General features: G+C 38.6%; 1 protein-coding gene across 3 annotated transcripts in view; it reads left to right on the top strand.

Annotated features, from left to right (window-relative positions):
* The window catches only part of L3MBTL4 (L3MBTL histone methyl-lysine binding protein 4), a 417,564-nt gene that overhangs the window by 230,972 nt on the left and 167,874 nt on the right, over positions 1-18,718 (top strand). For all 3 annotated transcript variants that reach the window (XM_040632703.1, XM_008690190.2, XM_008690182.2), the window contains one exon: positions 3,332-3,446. In XM_040632703.1, the coding sequence (XP_040488637.1) occupies positions 3,332-3,446 (115 nt within the window). The remainder of the gene's footprint in view (positions 1-3,331; positions 3,447-18,718) is intronic.

Below are 18,718 nucleotides of genomic sequence, written 5' to 3'. Positions count from 1 at the left end.
TGATATAATCTTTTCTGTTCCAATAATGTATTTGCCTATCCTTAAGCCAAAAGAACATCGTCTTCATAACTGTGGCTTTATATTAATTGTAGAAATCAGATAGAGTAGGTCTTCTAAATTTGTTCATTTTTTTTCAAAATTGCTGTTATTCCATCTGATAAATACTTACCTTTTGTTTGAAATGCTTTCTATAATATTTCTTGCAGTTCAAATCTATAGGTGAATTTTTTCTCAGTTTTTGTTTATCTGAAAATTAATTTTACTCCTTTTTGAAGGATATTTTTTTGTAAGATATAAAATCTCAGGTTGACGGTTTTTTCCCTCATTGCTTTAAAGATGTCATTTCATTGTCTTCTTGCCTTTTCTGTTTCTGATGAGAAGTTGGCTAACATTCCTGTCATGTTCCCTGTATGTAATATGTTGTACTTTGGCTGCTTTCAAAATTTTTTCTTTTGTCTTTCATTTTTAGTGGTTTGTGTTTATTTATTTAGATTTATTTATTTGAGAGAGAGACAGAGAGAGAGGAGGGGTAGAGGGAGAGGGAGAGAGGGAATCCAAAAGCAGACTTCCTGCTGAGTGCAGAGCCCAATGTGGAGCTTGATTCTAGGATCCTGAGATCATGACCTGAGCCAAAATCAAGAGTTGGCCGCTTAACCAACTGAGCCATTCAGGCATCCCGATTTCCTTTGTATTTATTATGCTTGGTTTTGCTGTTTTTCTTAAGCTTGTAAATTGGCTTTTTTTAACCAAAATAAGGAGATTTTGTTGATGTTATTTCTTCAGTATTTATCTGATTTGACCATTATTGCCACTTCATTGTCTCTCCTCTCCTTCTGGACTCTAAATACATGTCTGTTAGACCAATTGATTCTATCTTACAAGTATCCGAGGCTCTGTTTATTTTTGAAATTTTTTATCGTGTGTGCTTTAGATTAATCATTTCTATGTACCTGTTTTCATGGTCACTTACCCATTTTCTGCCATGTGTAATTTGTTATTAAATTTGTTATTCAGAAACTTTTTATTTCAGATATTTTGCTTTTTAGTTCTAGAATTTCCATTTGTTTACATCTTACAGTTTCCATTTCCCTGCTGAGATTCCCTATCTATTCCCTCACCAAGACCATTTTTTCCTTTAAGTCCTTAAACAAATTTTAATAGCTACTTAAAAAGTTCTTGTCTAATAATTACATCTGCGGCATGTCAGGGTCTCTTTATAAAAAAGTGAGTAAGGCTCACATTCACCTGCTTATTTACATGTCAAATACATTTTTATTTTATGTTGGACATTATGAATGAGGCAGTGTTTGGATTTGGAAGTACCTGTCTTCCTTTCAAAAGGGTAGAGTTTGTTCTGTCAGGCAGTTAATACTGATGACTATTCTTAAACTCGTTGAGGTCTGATTTTAGTCTTTTTTTGGGCTGGTCTGGAATGCTCTAGGACATGGCTCTTATTCTAGAAATATGGCATTTTTGGTGTCCCAAATTCTCAAGGTATTTTTATGATCTCGGCACTCTGGTCTCTCCACTCTCCCGGAGAGTGTGACCTCTGCTCTCTTCATTTTACTTGCAGCTCCGTATCAGCTGGTCTCTGCTTCCCTTCACCCTGTCTCACCTTGCGCGTGTACAGTGCAGCCCTTGACCAAGGTCTTGCAAGCAAGACAAAACCAAACAAATCCCCCCCCAAGATTTCTGGGGTCCCCTTCCCTGTATCTCCGTTCTGTCGAGTGTTTGTCCTCCAATTTCCAGGTGCTTCACCAGCGCTAAACTGAATGCGTGTCTCCTCCGCGCAGCGCGAATGCTTTGTTGATGTTTCTCCTCCCTGTGCTGCTCTCGGGAAATTGTCCACAGGCTGACAGTCAGGCGCCTCTAGGTGTACTTAGGGATTCCATATCTGTGCTGCCTGTTGGCCAGTGTCTAAAACAGTCACTTCCTATGTTCTGTCCAGCTTTATAGTTACTGCTGGGGAAGGTCAATCTGTCTCGGGCAGAAGCCTACATCTGGTAGAAATAGGCTTTAATATGCTTTTGGATGTTATTCCTAAGATTATTGGTTCTCACACTTCAGTGTATATTAGATGCATCTGGAGGACTGGTTGACGCACAGATTGTTAGTTCCTGTCTTTCAGAGAGACTGATTCAGTGGGTTGAGTGGGGGCCCAACGATCCGTATTTCTAACATGTGTCCAGGTGATGCTGATGCTGATGGTGTGGGAACTGAACTTGGAGAACCACGTGTTTAGAAAGATGGATCTTGAGAAGAAATGCTGGACTCTATTTGGGATTTACTATGCACAATTTTACCTTTTTTTTTTTTTTTTTGGTCCTATGTCCTACATAACAGACTTACATTTCAGTTGGTTTATTATAATGCATGCAAATTTGCTCTTTTTATTCAAATTATGATTTTCAAAAAATTGTGGGGTTTTTTAACATTGAAAAAGGGATTCTTCATTTAATTGATAAGAATAGAAAATATGTAAGAGAGTAAGTAGAGTTATGAAATATTATCATTCTTATTTTTTTTTGCCTGCACAAATAATTTGATTCTTTCATCCTGATGTGAAACTTATAGAATATAGAATTTGGTAAGTTTCAGGAATAAGTATGTGATTTTTGTTTCAGAAGTAGAGTTTTATTTAATTATTCTTGGACTTGTGTGCATGTATGTGAGTTGTGTGTATGTGTGTTTTGTAGGTAAAATGCAAAATGTGATAACCATTTGCTGGATTGCTGGACCTGAGCCATATCTCTTCCTCAGGTTTCCTGAAAGCTTACACCATCCTTTACAGCTATCAAGATAGCTATTAATCCAACTACTTCAGCATATTTTGTCCGCTCCTTTGCCTCCATTGTTCCAGTGGCTCCATCTCTCCTTGTTTGTCAAGATTTTGAGATTTATTGCTTTCTTTCACTCTCTCTAAAATCCATGCATTTCCCAATAGTATAAGGCTTGTACTGATGTCAAACTGGTGACTCTTGTTGATCAGACTGACATGATTTTTGCAGTGGCAACCAGGAGAGGAAGTGTCCTCCCACCAGCATTGCAGTATTGCATAGTTGGGAAAATGGATTGGTATTATCCCTTCAAATTCTAATCAATCTCTGACAGGTTTTTTTTTTTTTATTTACCAACTTTCATTTCGTAGAAAAATTGGTACAACAGCCTTTGGTGGTTAGATTTGAAGGCTCTTTGATGGCACATTTTAAATATTGTTTCAGCTGTACTGTATGATTATTATAATTTCGGGCTCGATTTCAGAGGTCTGTTTTCTAATATTTTGATATAGACATAGTGAAATACTAATTACTAAATACTAATAATTCAACAGGTTCATTTCGATGGCTGGGACCACAAATATGACTACTGGATGGATGCAGACAGCCCTGACATTCACCCGATTGGATGGTGTGATATAACAGGGCATCCACTGGAAATCCCATATCGTGAGTATTTTGCTCTTTGTTTTTGGTTTTTAAATACTCAGCCTGAATTCCTACCTGAATGCTATTTTTTCATGTCTTTGTAAGTATTTTAAAGCTAAATATTAGATAGGTGAATTGATTAATCAGTGCTACAGCTACATTGGAATCTAATTATTCAGTTAAGCCTCAAAGGGCATGTTTTATGTAAAAGAAAATTTATAATAATCATTAAAGATTTATTTTGATAGTGTTGTCCAGAAGAATCTTTATTTTCTACATTTTAGTTTGGAAAACTTAACCCGGTCTAAACCCATCTAATTTGTGTCATTGATTTTTGCCGAAGTGCATTTTTTTTAACATTCCATCTTAGTTAATTTTGTTTTATAGATTAGATTTCAAAAAGTTTTAGAAGAAACAAATATTCTAAATTTCAGCAGTTAAAAAACTTTAGTAGAAAAAAAAGTCCTCTGTTATGTTGGTATCTTCGTTTTTTTCTCCCTTTCTAGCTACTTAAAGTTAAGGAGGAAATTAACCACTCTAAATTTTAATAAGCCTTGAACCAAAATATCTTATTCTTTTGTCTGAAGGATTTCTTCGATCAGATTAGGCTGACATGACTAATAACTGGTTCCAGACACATGTGCAGGCACTGCATTCTTTTGTTTGTTTTGTTCCCTCACTGGCGTCTTGCTCTCCCCTTGGCTTCTTGGGATGAAGCTAGCACATTATTCTGGTAATGAGGTTGTCTTCCATTGAGCCAGCCCCATGATGCTTAAAGCTCAGCTCTAAGAGGACTAACTACATCCTTGAAGTAAATCCTTGACTTCTTACCGAAGTGAGAAGAGGTCCTGACTTAATAACTCAACAGACATTTTTACGTTGTGCTATGTGCCTCAGAAAAAAAACAAAAATCAGTAAGGTACAGGTCCTAGTGTAACATAGAATGCATTAGTAAGCATGGTGTCTGTATATACAGAATGTAAAACCAGAGACCGCGGTCAGTCCTGTGTCGGAGGGATAGTGTTAGTCTTTGTGCTTTATGGTTTTTTCCTGATTCCACTTTTTACTCTCCCTGATTTCACAGTCCAATATGTCAGAGAGATGTTTCTCATTTTATGTTAACTGCCTCCCTCTCCCCACTGACATGCACATATCCATCCTCCTCACAGTAACATTCCCAAGTAGGAATGGTAGCAGTGGAGGTGGAGACAGGTCAGCATTTCAGGACAGGGACAGCTCTCTTCATTCCGTCTCAGCCATTGCCTGCACCTTTGTGAAGCTGCCTAACCAGCTTCTTGAACTGAATGTCTCCCAAACATCCCAGAGTCTGTGGATCAAGCTGAACTTCATCCCAAGCCAATATATTTGCCTTTCTACTGTAGTTCCTACTTGCTTTCAAAGTTCCTACTTCTTAAGCGGAGTCATTCTGGACTTTGCTCCTTTCTTATCCCTTCCTCACCCCACACATACAATCAGTGACCAAGTCTTACTGATTCTCTTACTTAATTTCTCCAAAATCTATCTCTGACCCCTGCCTGCTCCCTCCCAGTGCCATTGCATTTGGTCTCTCATCATAGTTATGCAGTCTGCTAGTTAGTGAGTTGCACAAATCCTCCTGATAAGCCTAAGACAGATCTCAAAATTCAAGCTCTAGAGGCAGTGTAGCCTGCTTGTTAAAAGTGTGGAATCTGGAGTCAGAATACTTGCATTTGAATATCAGTTTTACTGCTTACTTAGCAGTGTGACTGTCTGTGCCCATTTCCTTATGTAGAAAATGGAAATAATATGAGTGTGTCTATCTCAAAAATCTGTAATGATTAAATGAGTAAATGCACATACAATACTTCAAAAACTGCCCAGCTGGTAGTATGTACTGATTTAGTGTTGGCTATCAGGAAATTATATAATATTCTATAAATTTTCATTTTTACATGAAATTATGTGAATTATCAAGGATTACAAAACTTGAAATTATGCTAAAATTAGTATGACTAGAGTTTTCCAAATATTTTAATTTCTTTCTTCTGTCCTTTCTTCTTTTCTTCCTTCCTTTCTATTCATTTATTCATTTATATTTATTTATTATTGAGTTATAGTTGACATACAACATTATATTGGTTTCAGGTATACGACATAGTGATTTGACACTTATATACACTACGGAATGATGATCATAAGCCTAGTTACCATCTGTCACTTTGCAAAGTTATTACAATATTATTGACTGTATACCCTATGCTGTACTTTGCGTCCCTGTGACATGTTTTGTAACTGGGAATATGTACCTCTTAATCACCTTTACTTATTTCACCCATTCCCCCAATTCCCTCCCCTTCAGCAACCACCCGTTTGTTCTCTATATTTATGAGTCTGTTTCTGTTTTGTTTTGTTTGTTTAGATTCCATATATAAGTGATATTCTATGGTATTTGTCTTTCTCTGAGTTATTTAACTCAGCTTAATATGTTCCAGGTCCATCCCTGTTGTTACAAATGGGAAGTTTTCATTCTTTTTATGGCTGAGCAATATTCCACTATACACACACACACACACACACACACACACACACACACGCCACCTCTTCTGTATTTATTCATCTATTGATGGACACTTGGGTTGCTTCTGTAATTTGGCTACTGTAAATAATGCTGTTAAAAACATAAGGGTGCATATCACTTTTGAATTAGTGTTTTTGTTTTCTTCAGATAAATACCCAGAAGTGGAAATGCTGGCTAGTATGGCAGTTCTATTTTTAGTTTTTTGAGGAGCCTCCGTACTTTCTCCATAGTGGCTGCACTAATGTACATTACCACCAACGGTGCAGGAGGGGTCTCTTTTCGCTACACCCTTGCCAACTCTTGCTATTTCTTGTATTTCTGATACTAGCCATTCTGATTAGTGTAAGGTGACATCTCCTTGAGGCTTTGATTTGCATTTCCCTGATGACTAGTGATGCTAAACATCTTTTCATGTGTCTGTTGGTCATCTGTATGTTTTCTTTGGGAAAATGTCTATTGAGGTTCTCCACCCATTTTTTAATTGGGTTGTTTGGGGTTTTTGGTGTTGGTTGTCTGAGTTCTTTATATATGTTGGATATTAACCCCTTATTGGGTATACTATTTGTATATATGTTCTCCCATTCAGTAGGTTGTCTTTTCATTTTGCTGATGGTTTCCTTCCCCACACAAAAGTTTTTCAGTTAGGTGCAATCTCATTTGTTTATCTTTGTTTTGGTTGCCCTTACCTGAGGATACAAATCCAAAAAATATATTGCTAAGAGCCATGTTTAAGAGGTTACTGCCTTTGTTTTCTAGGATTTTTATGATCTCAGGTCTTACATTTAAGTCTAAATGTACAGTTTTTTACCCCCTTGTAATTGATTTCTAGTGTTCAGAAAAAATGCTTCTTCTGATTTTAGTCTTCTTACATTTATTGAGACTTGTTTTGTGACCTAACATGTGATCTATTTTAGACAGTGTTCCATCTGCACTTAAAAGGATTGTATATTCTTCTGGTTTTGGATGGAATGTTCTGAATGTATCTATTAGGTCTATCTGGCCTAATGTGTTGTTCAAAGCCACTGTTTCCAGATTGATTTTCTATCTGGATGATCTATCCATTGGTGTAAGTAGGGTGTTATGTAAGTAGGTGTTAAAGTTTCCTACTATTATTGCATTACCGTCAATTTCTTCCTTTATGTCTGTTAGCATTTGCTTTATATATATTTAGGCGACTCTATGTTGAGTGCATACATATTTATAATTGTTTATATCCTTTCATTGGTTTGAACTCTTTATTATTATATAAAGTGTTTTTTGCCTCTTGTCATAATCTTTATTTTAAAGCCAATTATCTCTGATGTATGACAAGGGTATTGCTACCTCTGCTTTCTTTTCATTTCCATTTGTATGTAATATATTTTTCTATCCCTTTACTTTCAGTCTATATGTTTTTTAGGTCTGAAGTAAGTCTCTCATAGGCAGCTTATAGGTGGATCTTGTTTTGTTTTGTCCGTTCAGACACCCTTTGCCTTTTAATTGGGTATTTAGTCCATTTACACTTAAGGTAATTATTGAAAGATATGTACTTACTATTTCATTAATCATTTTTTGGTTGTTTTCATAGCACTTCTCTGTTTTTTTCTTCTCTTGCTCTTTTCCCTTGTGGTTTGATGACTTTTGTTAGTGTTATATTTGGATTTTTTCTCCTTTTTTTGTGTGTGTATGTTTTATAGGTTCTTGTTTTGTGGTTACCGTGAGGTTCACGTATAACACCTCATGTATACAGCAGTCTATTTTAAGTTGATGGTCACTTAAATTTGAACACATTCTGCTGATTACTCCCCCCACTTATGTTTTGTATTTTTGACATAGTTTATTTTGTGTATCCATTAACTAATTATTGTAAGTATAGTTTATTTTACTACTTTTTTCTTTTAGCCTCCATGGTAGCTTTATTAGTATTTGATCAATTTACCTTTACTATGTTTGCATTACCAGTACAAATTTTTCTTTCATAATTTTCTTCTACTTATGGCCTTTTCTTTTCTGCTTGAAGAAGTCCTTTTAAACATTTCTTGTAAGGAGGTTTAGTGGTGATGAACTTCTTTAACTTTTGTTTGAGAAACTCTCTGTCCTTCAATTCTGAATGATAACCTTCCTAGGTAGAGTATACTTCATTGTAGGTTATTTCCTTTCAGTTTAACTACATCCTGCCACTCTCTTCTGGTTTGCAGAGTTTCTGCTGAAAAATCAGCTGATAGTCTGTGATTGTTCCCTTGTATGTAATTAGTTGATTTCTCTTGCTGCCTTTAAGATCATCTCTTTAATTTAATTTTGTTGCACTTTAATTATTATGTGTCTTGGTGTGGACCTCCTTGGGTTCCTCTTGTTTGGGGCTCTTTGTGCTTCTTGGACCTGGGTGTCTGTTTCCTTCCTTAGTTTAGGGAAGATTTCAGCTATTATTTCTTCAAGTAAGTTTTCTACCCCCTTTTCTCTCTCTTCTCCTCCTAGGACCCCCATAATGTGAATGTTAATTGTTCATACAGAGGTCCCTTAAACTGTTCTTATTTTTTTTAATTTTTTTTCTTTTTGCTTTTCAGCTTGGGTGAATCCCACCACCCTCTCTTCCTAATTGCTGATCCATTCTTCTGTATCCTCTAATCTGACGTTGATTCTGTCTAGTGTAATTTTCTTTTCATTCATTGTAGTCTTCAGCTCTAATTTGTTCTTTTTCAATTTTTTGTTTCTTTTTTGAAATTTTAATTGTATTCATCCACTTTTTTCAAGTGTGGTATCTTTATGACCATCACTTTGAACTCTTTAGCAGGTAGATTCCTTATCTCTTTCATTTAGTTCTTTTTTTTTTTTTTGAGGTTTTGTCTTGTTCTTTCACTTGGGACATATTTCTTTGTCTCCTCATTTTGCCTACCTATCTGTGTTTATTTCTATGTATTAGGTAGGTCAGCTATGTCTCTCAGTCTTAAAGGAGTGGCCATATTTAGAAGGTATCCTGTGGGGCCCAGAAACACAATCCTCCCTGCTCACCAGAATCAGGTATTTCAGGGGTGTCCCCAGTTGAGGCTGCCTGCCAATGTGGCAGGGTGGGAGCTGGTTTGGAGGGACACCTTCTGGGGTGGGCGTGTTGGTCAGGGCAGACCTGCAGGGGAACACCAGGGCATGATAAGTAGTGCTAGCAAAGTTGATGGACAGTGTCAGAAATGGCACCTGCCAGTTGTCAGTCACCATGGTAGAAGGAGAGTAAGAAAAATGGTACCTCCTCTGTGCTACTGTTCCTGGAGAAAGTGCCTACAGATTCCTGCCCGTGTGGCACATGTCCTAAAATTAGTCAGTAAATCTCCATGTATGGTTCAGGAGCTTCTTAAATTATTGCCTTTGTGCTGTGTCTCAGAGTGAGTATGCTGTGCACATGCACTTTTAGAGTAGAGTCTTGGTTTCCTATGGGTTTCAGCTCTCTTAGAGTTAATTAAGCCTTGCTGATTTGCAAAGCTGGACATTATGGGGGCTCCTTTTCCTGGTGTAGGGTCCTCAGGGCAGGGGTGCCTGATGTAGGACTTGAACCTCTTGCTCTTCAGAGATGACCTCCATGTTTGTGATATCCTTCTTGCTTGTGGGTTGTTGTGCTGGGGGTGTGGGTCCTGTCTGGACCACTTCTTTGCCCCTCCCACCTATCTTGATGTGGCTTTTAAAAAATAACTTTAGTTGTCTGGGGTGCCTGGGTGGCTCAGTTGGTTAAGTGTCTGCCTTCAGCTCAGGTTGTGATCCAGGGTCCTGGGTTTGAGCCCTGCATCTGGCTCCCAGCTCAGTGGGGAGTCTGCTTCTTCCTCTGTCCCCCTCCCCCTACTTGTGCTCTCTCTCTCTCAAATAAATAATTAAAATCTTAAAAATATATATATCTTTAGTTGTCAGTTTTTCTTAAGTTTGACTTCTATACGTTCTTGGCAATATTACACAATTCCCATTTTGCGTATTCACACTTAGGTAATCGGAATCCCTATAATTGGGGAGAATTGGCTGCCTTCAGTTGGTCTTGATATTCTTTTACTGCTGTGCTTATTTTTCTGTTATAGATTTGTGGATAAATCATCATTAATATGGTTTATTAGATGTTGCTTGGTTGACACTATGGTTTATAATTGTTTATATCTGGACCATTAGTGTTATTAATTTTTAAATACTTGAAACATGGTTATAATATGGATCAATATATATCATCCATGCCTCTATTGTTAAAGCAAAAATATTCTTACACACATACACACACCCACACACACAATCCTACTCCAAAACTTATTCTGTTACTTCTTTATTTACCACTGAATTTTTTTCCCCACTGGAACTAGAAACAAATGGTTGGTCTAGGTAGTCAACAAAACAAAGTGTGAGGGTGTAACATTGATGGTTGCAACAGCTTCATGACTATCTTTTTTGATTTCTTTCCTCTAAGTGTGTAAAACCCAAATCTAACCTTATGATCTCCATTCTTTTTTTATTGAAGTAAAGTTGACATTATGTTTCTCCATTCTTTTTTTATTAACTCAATTTAATGAACATATAGTGTAGTATTAGTTTCAGAGGTAGAATTTAGTGATTCGTCAGTTGCATGTAACACCCAGTGCTCATTCTCTTAGAGTTCTTTGTTGGCATCCAGTGTCTTCCAGCCTCCTTTGCATGTGCACAAGGCACTTTGCAATCTATGCTTTGCTCACTGCCATACCTCCACGTCCAAAAGCAGAATTACTTCATTTATACTGAATGGAATTACTCATAGATACTGCCTTGACCGTTGGCCTCATAAGACTTTGAAGCCAAGACATCACCTTTCTATGCATTCCTCCATATCTTAGCTTCCTTTACTGTTGGTGTCAAATACCTGTGTGGTGAGAAGCTGGCAGGAGCACTTGCTCCACAGTATGAATTACACGTGACATCTTGGCTCTTATCCTGTCTTTTATGGATTGTATTTGTACAATCAAGCACCTCAAATCAACTTTTATTGCTGAGTGCTACATTAAGTCAAAGGGTTGATCTTATTTACTCATATAATTCAAACTAAACTTGTAATGCCCAGGATCTTTGAAAATCAGATCAAGTAATTATATCTTGTATGTAGATCTATAAAACCACACACAACATTTTCTCAAATATGAGCAAATAAAGTTTCTTGCCAACGTTAATTTGCAAGTATTTTAAGGTATTTTCAGATATTTTAACTGTCATATGTTTTGTTATAGTTATGTGACTCAACAATTGCCTTCAGTACTTTATAATATGTGATATAATAGGTTTATAGATCAAACATTGCAAAGAATACTCAGAGTTTGGTGTTTGGAAAAAAATTCTAGAAATCATCTAATCTACTCTACCATTTTATGGAGGCAGAACCCTACTTGAACTTTATCTATTTTATCGATTTGCTTTAGTGAAATTTTATAAGAAGTATCACTGCAGATTGTGCACTAGTGGTATTCTGTGAAAATAAGAGCAATTGAAAGAAAATATGAGGAAGACCATTTTTTAATCTATTATTCTCATCCATTTCTCATTATGAAGATTTTTCTCTTGACTCTTTTACAATATATTTGTAGCTCAGTATTATAATAAATGCTTTGGAAACAAAGGAAGAAAAATACATATAATACAATTTTTTTCTTTCTTCCATGAGTTTCAAATTTATGTTTGAGAGAGATGTAGTTTGCAAATGTATAAAACAAAATAAAATCATATAGCTGCCTAAGAATGAGTAAAAACTGAATGTCCATTGCTATGTTCCTAAATGTGGTTTTAAAGACACAGCAGAATGACATGGGGCCAGTCCAGCCAGGCCTTTTAGAATGGTGTTGACCTAGGTCCAGAAGAGAGCAGAGGACCTGAACCAGTGGAGGGAGCATGGTGGCCTCTTTAGAGATGGAAATAGCATAAGCACAAGTAAAATTAGAATTTGTTGGCTGTCATGCAAATTTTATTAGAATTTATTAAAATTTTATGTTTTTCTAAGTGAGTGATAGTCACTTTAGTTTGTTTCTGTATTTCTTTTTTCTTTTCTTTTTTTTTGAGAGAGGGGTGGGGGAGGGGCAGAGGAAGAGAGAATCCCAAGCAGACTCCCCACTCAGCATGGAGCCCAATGCGGGGCTTGATCTCACAACCCTGAGATCATGACCTGAGCCAAAATCAAGAGTCGAATGTTTAAGCTACTGAGCCACCCGGATGCTCTGTTTCCATTTTTTAATGCCATTTAATCAGTATATTTATACTCATTGCAGAAATTGAACCAAGATATAATACATGTCATAGCCCAAGCTTCTGCAAAAATGTTTGTACAGTATATTTTTGCCAAGACCATAATATTCAATAATTCATAGCATTCAGTCTCTAAGGCCTAATATAAGTTATTGAAAAGGTAACTATGAAAAGCCCCTTGAGAATGAAAACTTGAATGACCCCATTCAGATGGCAAGAATACCAGTTTGTATGGCTGGGGGAGGATTTCCTCTTAGCTGCCACTCCCAGCCACAGATGCTCACCTGCAGTTCACCCTCTATTTCACTGTCAGATTAAACTCCCCTTTTCTCATGCTGTGAGGACATAATTTGTATTTTATCTGATGTATAGTCAGTCCTTCATGGTGAACTGTGTCTACAGTTAGGATCAAAATGAAATACCTACGATACAGCATAAGTTGTCAAGATCTTTCCATTGTGCTTTGCATTCCCTGAATGTCCTTAAAAAGATATAAAAATATCAGAACCAAAAAATTATGTCTACCTCGGTCATCTACAGAATTGCTATTCGGCAGTCATTTTAGTTAGCCATATCATTTGGAAACTGTAATCCCAGTCACATTTGATGCTAAATTTCTTTAGATAGACCTCATTTCTTTTATATTGTGAATATTCTACCCACAGATTACTCCATTGGGCAATGGGATGCCCAACAGTTCTTGGTTTGGAAATTCACCAAATTTGAGAAGCAAGATGATGGACTTTGGAGTTTGAAAAACTTGGATTTAAATTTTCATTCTGTCTGACTGACTCTGTGTCTTTGGGCAGATTACTTTACCTCTGGCACTTATGGACTTGGGCAATTAAATATCTTAATGGCTGCTTTCAGTTGCCTGACACACAGTGGCCCTTCAGGAAGTAGCAGGATTGAGGTGAAGCATGCAGGCACGTTTGCTTCCCATATCACCATTTCTCTTCATTGATGCAGAAAATTGGGAGTTGACTTTATTTCCTAAAACTTATGCAACCAGTGTGTTTTTTTCTAGGTACTTGTAACAATTGTACTGTCCATAAAAGGGCTGCTGATCTCTGAGTGAATATTAACTAACATTTAGGACAGTTCAAAACATTTAGAGTTATTGATTTAGATTTAAGATTAGCAGACCCTATAAGCCCCATTATCTCAACCAAAGAACTTTGCAGTTCTTTAAAATAAAAAACTGAGTACATTGCAATTCACCTAATTCTAATGTGTGGGGTTTTTATTCCACACCAAGCAATTTTCCAACTCTGGCTGGGTGTCCTACAATTCAACTCAATTCTGAGAGTTTACCTAGAGATAGCATAAGGTTCGTAGATTCAGGGCTCAGTTCTACAAGACTGCACCCCCCAACTTCAGATGGCAAACATTCAGTCCAGCTTGTCACCTGGGCTTCTGGCCATTGGTCATAATTCAAATGACCCACTCATTGGGTGCAGTTAATTTGCTAGAGCCTGTCACAGAACTCAGAAAAAACATTTTACTTACTAGATTGTGTGTTTATTATAAAAGGGTGTAACTCAGGAATGGAAGCCAGAGGGAAGAGATGCAAGGGGTAAGGGGCATAGAGCTTCCATGTTCTTTCCTGACTAGACACCCTCCCCATATCTTCATTTGTTTCCCAGTCTGATGGCTCTCTGAAGAGCCTCGTCCTTTATGGAAGCTTCATTACATAGGCATGATTGATTAAATCATTGCCCATTGGTAATTGAACCCAATCTTGGATCCCTCTTCCCTCTCCAGAAGTGGGGCCAGGGGAGTGGCACCCGAAAGTTCCAACCCTCTAATCACTGGTTGGCTCCACTGGCAACCAGCCTCTAGTCTTCTGTGCTTTCCAAAACTCACACATTAACATAACAAAAGGCACCTTTATTGCTCTCATCACAGGCAATTTCAAGGGTTTTAGGAGCTCTGTGCCAAGACATGGGGGAAGACTAAGTATATGTTTCTTATTATAAATCACAATATCACAATCATAAATATACCACAGGTGAAATTAAAGTATTTTTATGGAGTTGTTCGCTAGCTTTGTGGTTGTCAAACCAAATGGTTATAAACTGGTTCTCACCTGAGCCTCTCTGTTAAGCCCAATTTTCCGTTCCTTTATCCCTGATTTAGCAATGGTGCTTTCTTGACCTCTCCTTCTACCTCTCTTTTTAGTCTACACTTACAGCTTCTTGCCTCTGGGTAGGGTCTGCATTCCTTGTGCCTAGTACTTACCTGCTAGCATTTGGGCAGCAGAGGAAGTCCTTTGCAGATAAGGATCACCTCCTCTCTCAAACTTTGGGTGATGTCCCCAAGATGAATTGTCTCCATCCCTACCATTCTACAATATTTCATCCTGTCTTCTGTTGGGTTAGTAACATGTTTCTTGCCCCTCACAAGCCCAGAACCTTCCAGTGGCTTCTCATCTCACACAGAGTGCATTCTGTTCCAGAGCGCTTACTCCCTCCAACTTGGAGGCCCTCCGAAGTTTGCCCCTGGTGGTCCCTTGTTCAGGTGTCCCCTCCCAGAGATGGCTTCTTTACTCAAGCATCCACAGGCAACAGCCCTGCCATTCTGTAGCTCCTCAGATGCCTTTGTGTTTCTTGATGGCAGATTTCACAGGCCAGCATGGTATAATATGTGGATTTGTTTCTGTCTTCACCCCTCCTCCATTACTAGAGTTCCTCTCCCATGGTGACAGGGATGTCATCCTGCTGTTGGTCCTCCATGGCACAGTCTGTATCACCCCCACAGAATAATGCAGACTTGGAGCTCAAGAGACAGCCACTGAATGAATGAGTGAGTGAATGGATGGCTTGTTTCCCTTTTAGACCACAAGATCCCCCAAGCAGGGTCTTCGTATTATTCACCTTTGCTCCATGGAATGTTCACAGCTCTTGCAGATGGTAAATGCATGTCAGAAATACTTGTAGGTGCGGGGCGCTTGGGTAGCGCAGTCGTTGGGCGTCTGCCTTCAGCTCAGGGCGTGATCCCGGCGTTCCGGGATCGAGTCCCACATCGGGCTCCTCCGCTGGGAGCCTGCTTCTTCCTCTCCAACTCCCCTGCTGTGTTCCCTCTCTCGCTGGCTGTCTCTCTGTCACATAAATAAATAAAATCTTAAAAAAAAAAAAAAGAAATACTTGTAGGTGCATCTGGGTGGCTCAGTCGGTTAAGCATCTGCCTTCCACTCAGGTCATGATCTCAGGGTCCTGGGAGCGAGCCCCACATCGGGCTTCCTGCTCAGTGGTGAGTCTTCTTCCTCTCCCTCTGTGATCTCTCTCCTCACTCTCTCGCAAATAGGTAAAAATTTTTAAAAATCTTAAAAAAGAAAAGAAAAGAAAATACTTGAAGAAGAGTCCAGAATATAATGAGCCAATAGGCCAGCACAGCAGGCTGTCCACACAGGCTGTGGCCCTGTGTCCTCCCCTGCCCCTGGACTATATGTTCCTTCATGCCACATGCTGGGAGGACTCAGCCTGTGTCGTCCATGCGGGCTGGGCCTTCAGGGCATATTTGTCCAATTTGCTTGTTGTTTGCCTCACTTTGTACATTGTATAAACATCATCCTTCTTGCCCTACTTCACCCTTCCTGCCCCTTCAGCCTTTGTTTTAAACACTCTAAGAAATCAGAATTAGAATAAAACATTTGATTGCATGGAGATGCTTTGTTAATGTTTTAAGATAGGAATAAAAATAATAACATAAAAATATGACAAGCCCCAATGCCTCTAATTAGGTAGATAGAGTTGGAGGCAAAAAAGAACCTTTTTTTTTTTTTTTTAACAAGTGAGGTGTGGATGTGCCACTTGGTAGCTAATAGACTTTTCTCACCAGGGTACATGCGAAGTATATTTTCTGAAATGGCAAAGAACCGCCACACAAGGACAAGTGCTGGTGGGGGTGTGGAGTGACAAGACAGACCACTCAGCCCTCCAGGGTGCGGACCCGCCGTGCAGGTGCCCATCCCATCGGACGAAGCTGGCCTCAACATTTGTGGCAGGAATACTGTCCATCACAAGTTTGAGGGGAACAGAGCTGCTCTCAGCGTGGATATAAAAACAAGTAGATGCAGGACAGGATTGGATTCATATTCTCAGGAATATGAATTCCTAAGCAAACCTCGAAAAAGTGCTTTCTCCTTGGGAGTCACCAGAGATGTGGCTGTAAAACCCAAACCTGACAGAGTCCTCCCAACCTACCATGCACAGGTGTGGGTGCAGTGGTTTGCAGGGCCAATTAGAGACAGAGGTAGGTGTCCGGCCCTGGTCGGAATGTGCTTCCTGGCTTGCCCAAACCCTACACAGTGCTGAGTCCGGGTGTCCAGAGGGGACAGCAGCCTCTGTTTTGCAGCATTAGCAGTGTTGTGGGAAGCATGATGGTCTTCAAAGAGGGTGGCAAAAAGCAAAAATAGATTACACGGCAGCACAGCCGCATACCCACAATAACAGCATGTTATTCGTGATGGTCAGCAGCTTGCAGGGTGTGCAGCTGTTTCTAGGGAAAAGGCTGAGCCTTACTTTTCCATTAGGAGGAATCCCTGTGGGGCCTGGGAGGAATCTTAGGAATCTGCCAGGTTGACGCCTCAAGACACTTCCCTAAGTCATGTGGTCCCAGCTGTTTGCTCTGTGTGACATTGCATCTTGATGCCAGGGTCTTGCTCACCTACCAGTGCTCTCAAAGACCCTGTGCCTCCTTACTGAGGTATAGAAGAACTTATGGGTCCCTTCTGGGTCCCACACAGGGTGTGTCAAAGCAGAAGTATGGCTTTCGGCTCATTAACTTGGCCACCAGCCACTGCTCTGTTCCCCTCCTGCCACATGAGATCTTTTCCTAGAGATGTGGAGCCACCGCTTCATATACCAAAGGACGCAAAAGGCTGGCTTTTGGCCCAGCCTCATATTGGGTCTTCCCGTTAATAAATAAATGCCCATCCCGTGCTAGCTGAAGAGGGGGGCAATGAGAACAGAGGAGGAAAAGCAAGAAGAAAGAATGTGAGTCCATACACCTCTGACCTCCTAGTCTTCCTTTCACCTCTCATCGTCTCCACTCCTTTCTTTCAATTTCTTGAACACAGAGTCTTTCCACCCCGGGGCCTTTGCATATGCTGTTGTTTCTGTCCAGAATGGACTATCTGCTCTTTTAATAAATGACACTTTTGTAGCCTTTAGAATTCATCTCAAATAGTCTCTTAGGAGAAAAGCCTTCCCTGGCCACGTTATCTAAAGAACGACCACCCCTACTTCCCATTTCATCACTTCCTCTCCTCCATAGTGTATACCGTAATATGTAGTTATTTTAATGGTCTGTTTCCTTGATTTTTGTCAGTACTATAAGCTTCACAAGTGGAGAGATGAAGGGTGTCATGTCTGTCAGCATTTCTCTAGTGTCTGGATTCCAATAAATGTTTACCTGTTTATTTCTGTAAGAGTTGGTTAATCACTTATGCCAAAGCATGCATCTCTAGATGAACCCTCCTTGGGTTCTTACCTGCAACTTTTATGGAGTGAATTCTTGAGTAGTAGCTGTGGAATTAAGTCAGTCAAGCCTAGTAGCAGAGATATAGGCCAAAATACTCCCACTACTAACAAAGAGAACTTTCATGAATAGGAAGTTGACAGGCAGAAAAAGAAGATTTCCTAGCTGCCTTCCATGTCTAAATAATTTTGTCATTGTTCTTTCTTTAGCTTCTGTTTGATTTATATTTGGACATAATTATGATGCTTGATTACAAAGTAAATCAAACATAGCATTATTATGAAGTTAAATTGTATATTAATAGAATAGTATTACAAACTACAATAATAATAGCTATAACCTTTATTATAATTTATATTAAAGACCTTGTGAACATTGCTAATTTATTTAACTGTTAAGCGTAAACAAGCACAATAGAACATAATTTGATAAAGGTTATAGCTCATTTTCCTTTTGGTTCATTACACAGCAGATGTATAAATATAACAGAATGACGTGTAAATATACCAAATTGCCTGGTACGTTGTTTATCTTATTAAGGGAGATAAAATTCTGAAATCTGCAGTAGGAACTGAATGATTACTAAAGTCTCCTTTGATGAACATTTGGGACCCTGTGGAACTAGAAAAGTTTTATTCTGCTGGAGATGGAAATTCACTTCGATTATAAAATGACACTTAATGCAGTTATAGTCCAGATCCGGAATGATAAATATGATGATGGATAGATGTCATTTTGAGAAAAAAGGAAGATTAATTTAGCCAGGTAACAGCACATTTTCAATTTCAGTCTATTTTAAAGAGAATTTTGTAAGGAGAGTTTAGTACTTGTTCTTCCAAAATCTAGCGAGCAAGTAATCAGCACTTTTAAGAGTCCCTAAGTACTCATTGACTTAATAGACAATTACAGCATATTGTGTTTAAAAAAAGTTAGCTATTTTAGAAGTCCCTAATTACAGATTTACATGATAGACTTATCAAGGAAAAATAATACATTTCAAAATGTACTTACAGTCTTAATGATATTATCTGTTTTAAATGTTCCTTGTTGAAGT

This window comes from Ursus maritimus, unplaced genomic scaffold, assembly GCF_017311325.1.
Source record: "Ursus maritimus isolate PB19 unplaced genomic scaffold, ASM1731132v1 scaffold_18, whole genome shotgun sequence".
Taxonomy (NCBI): domain Eukaryota; kingdom Metazoa; phylum Chordata; class Mammalia; order Carnivora; family Ursidae; genus Ursus; species Ursus maritimus.
The sequence above is the reverse complement of the archived record's forward strand: the minus strand, read 5'-3'. Positions and strand labels throughout refer to the sequence as shown.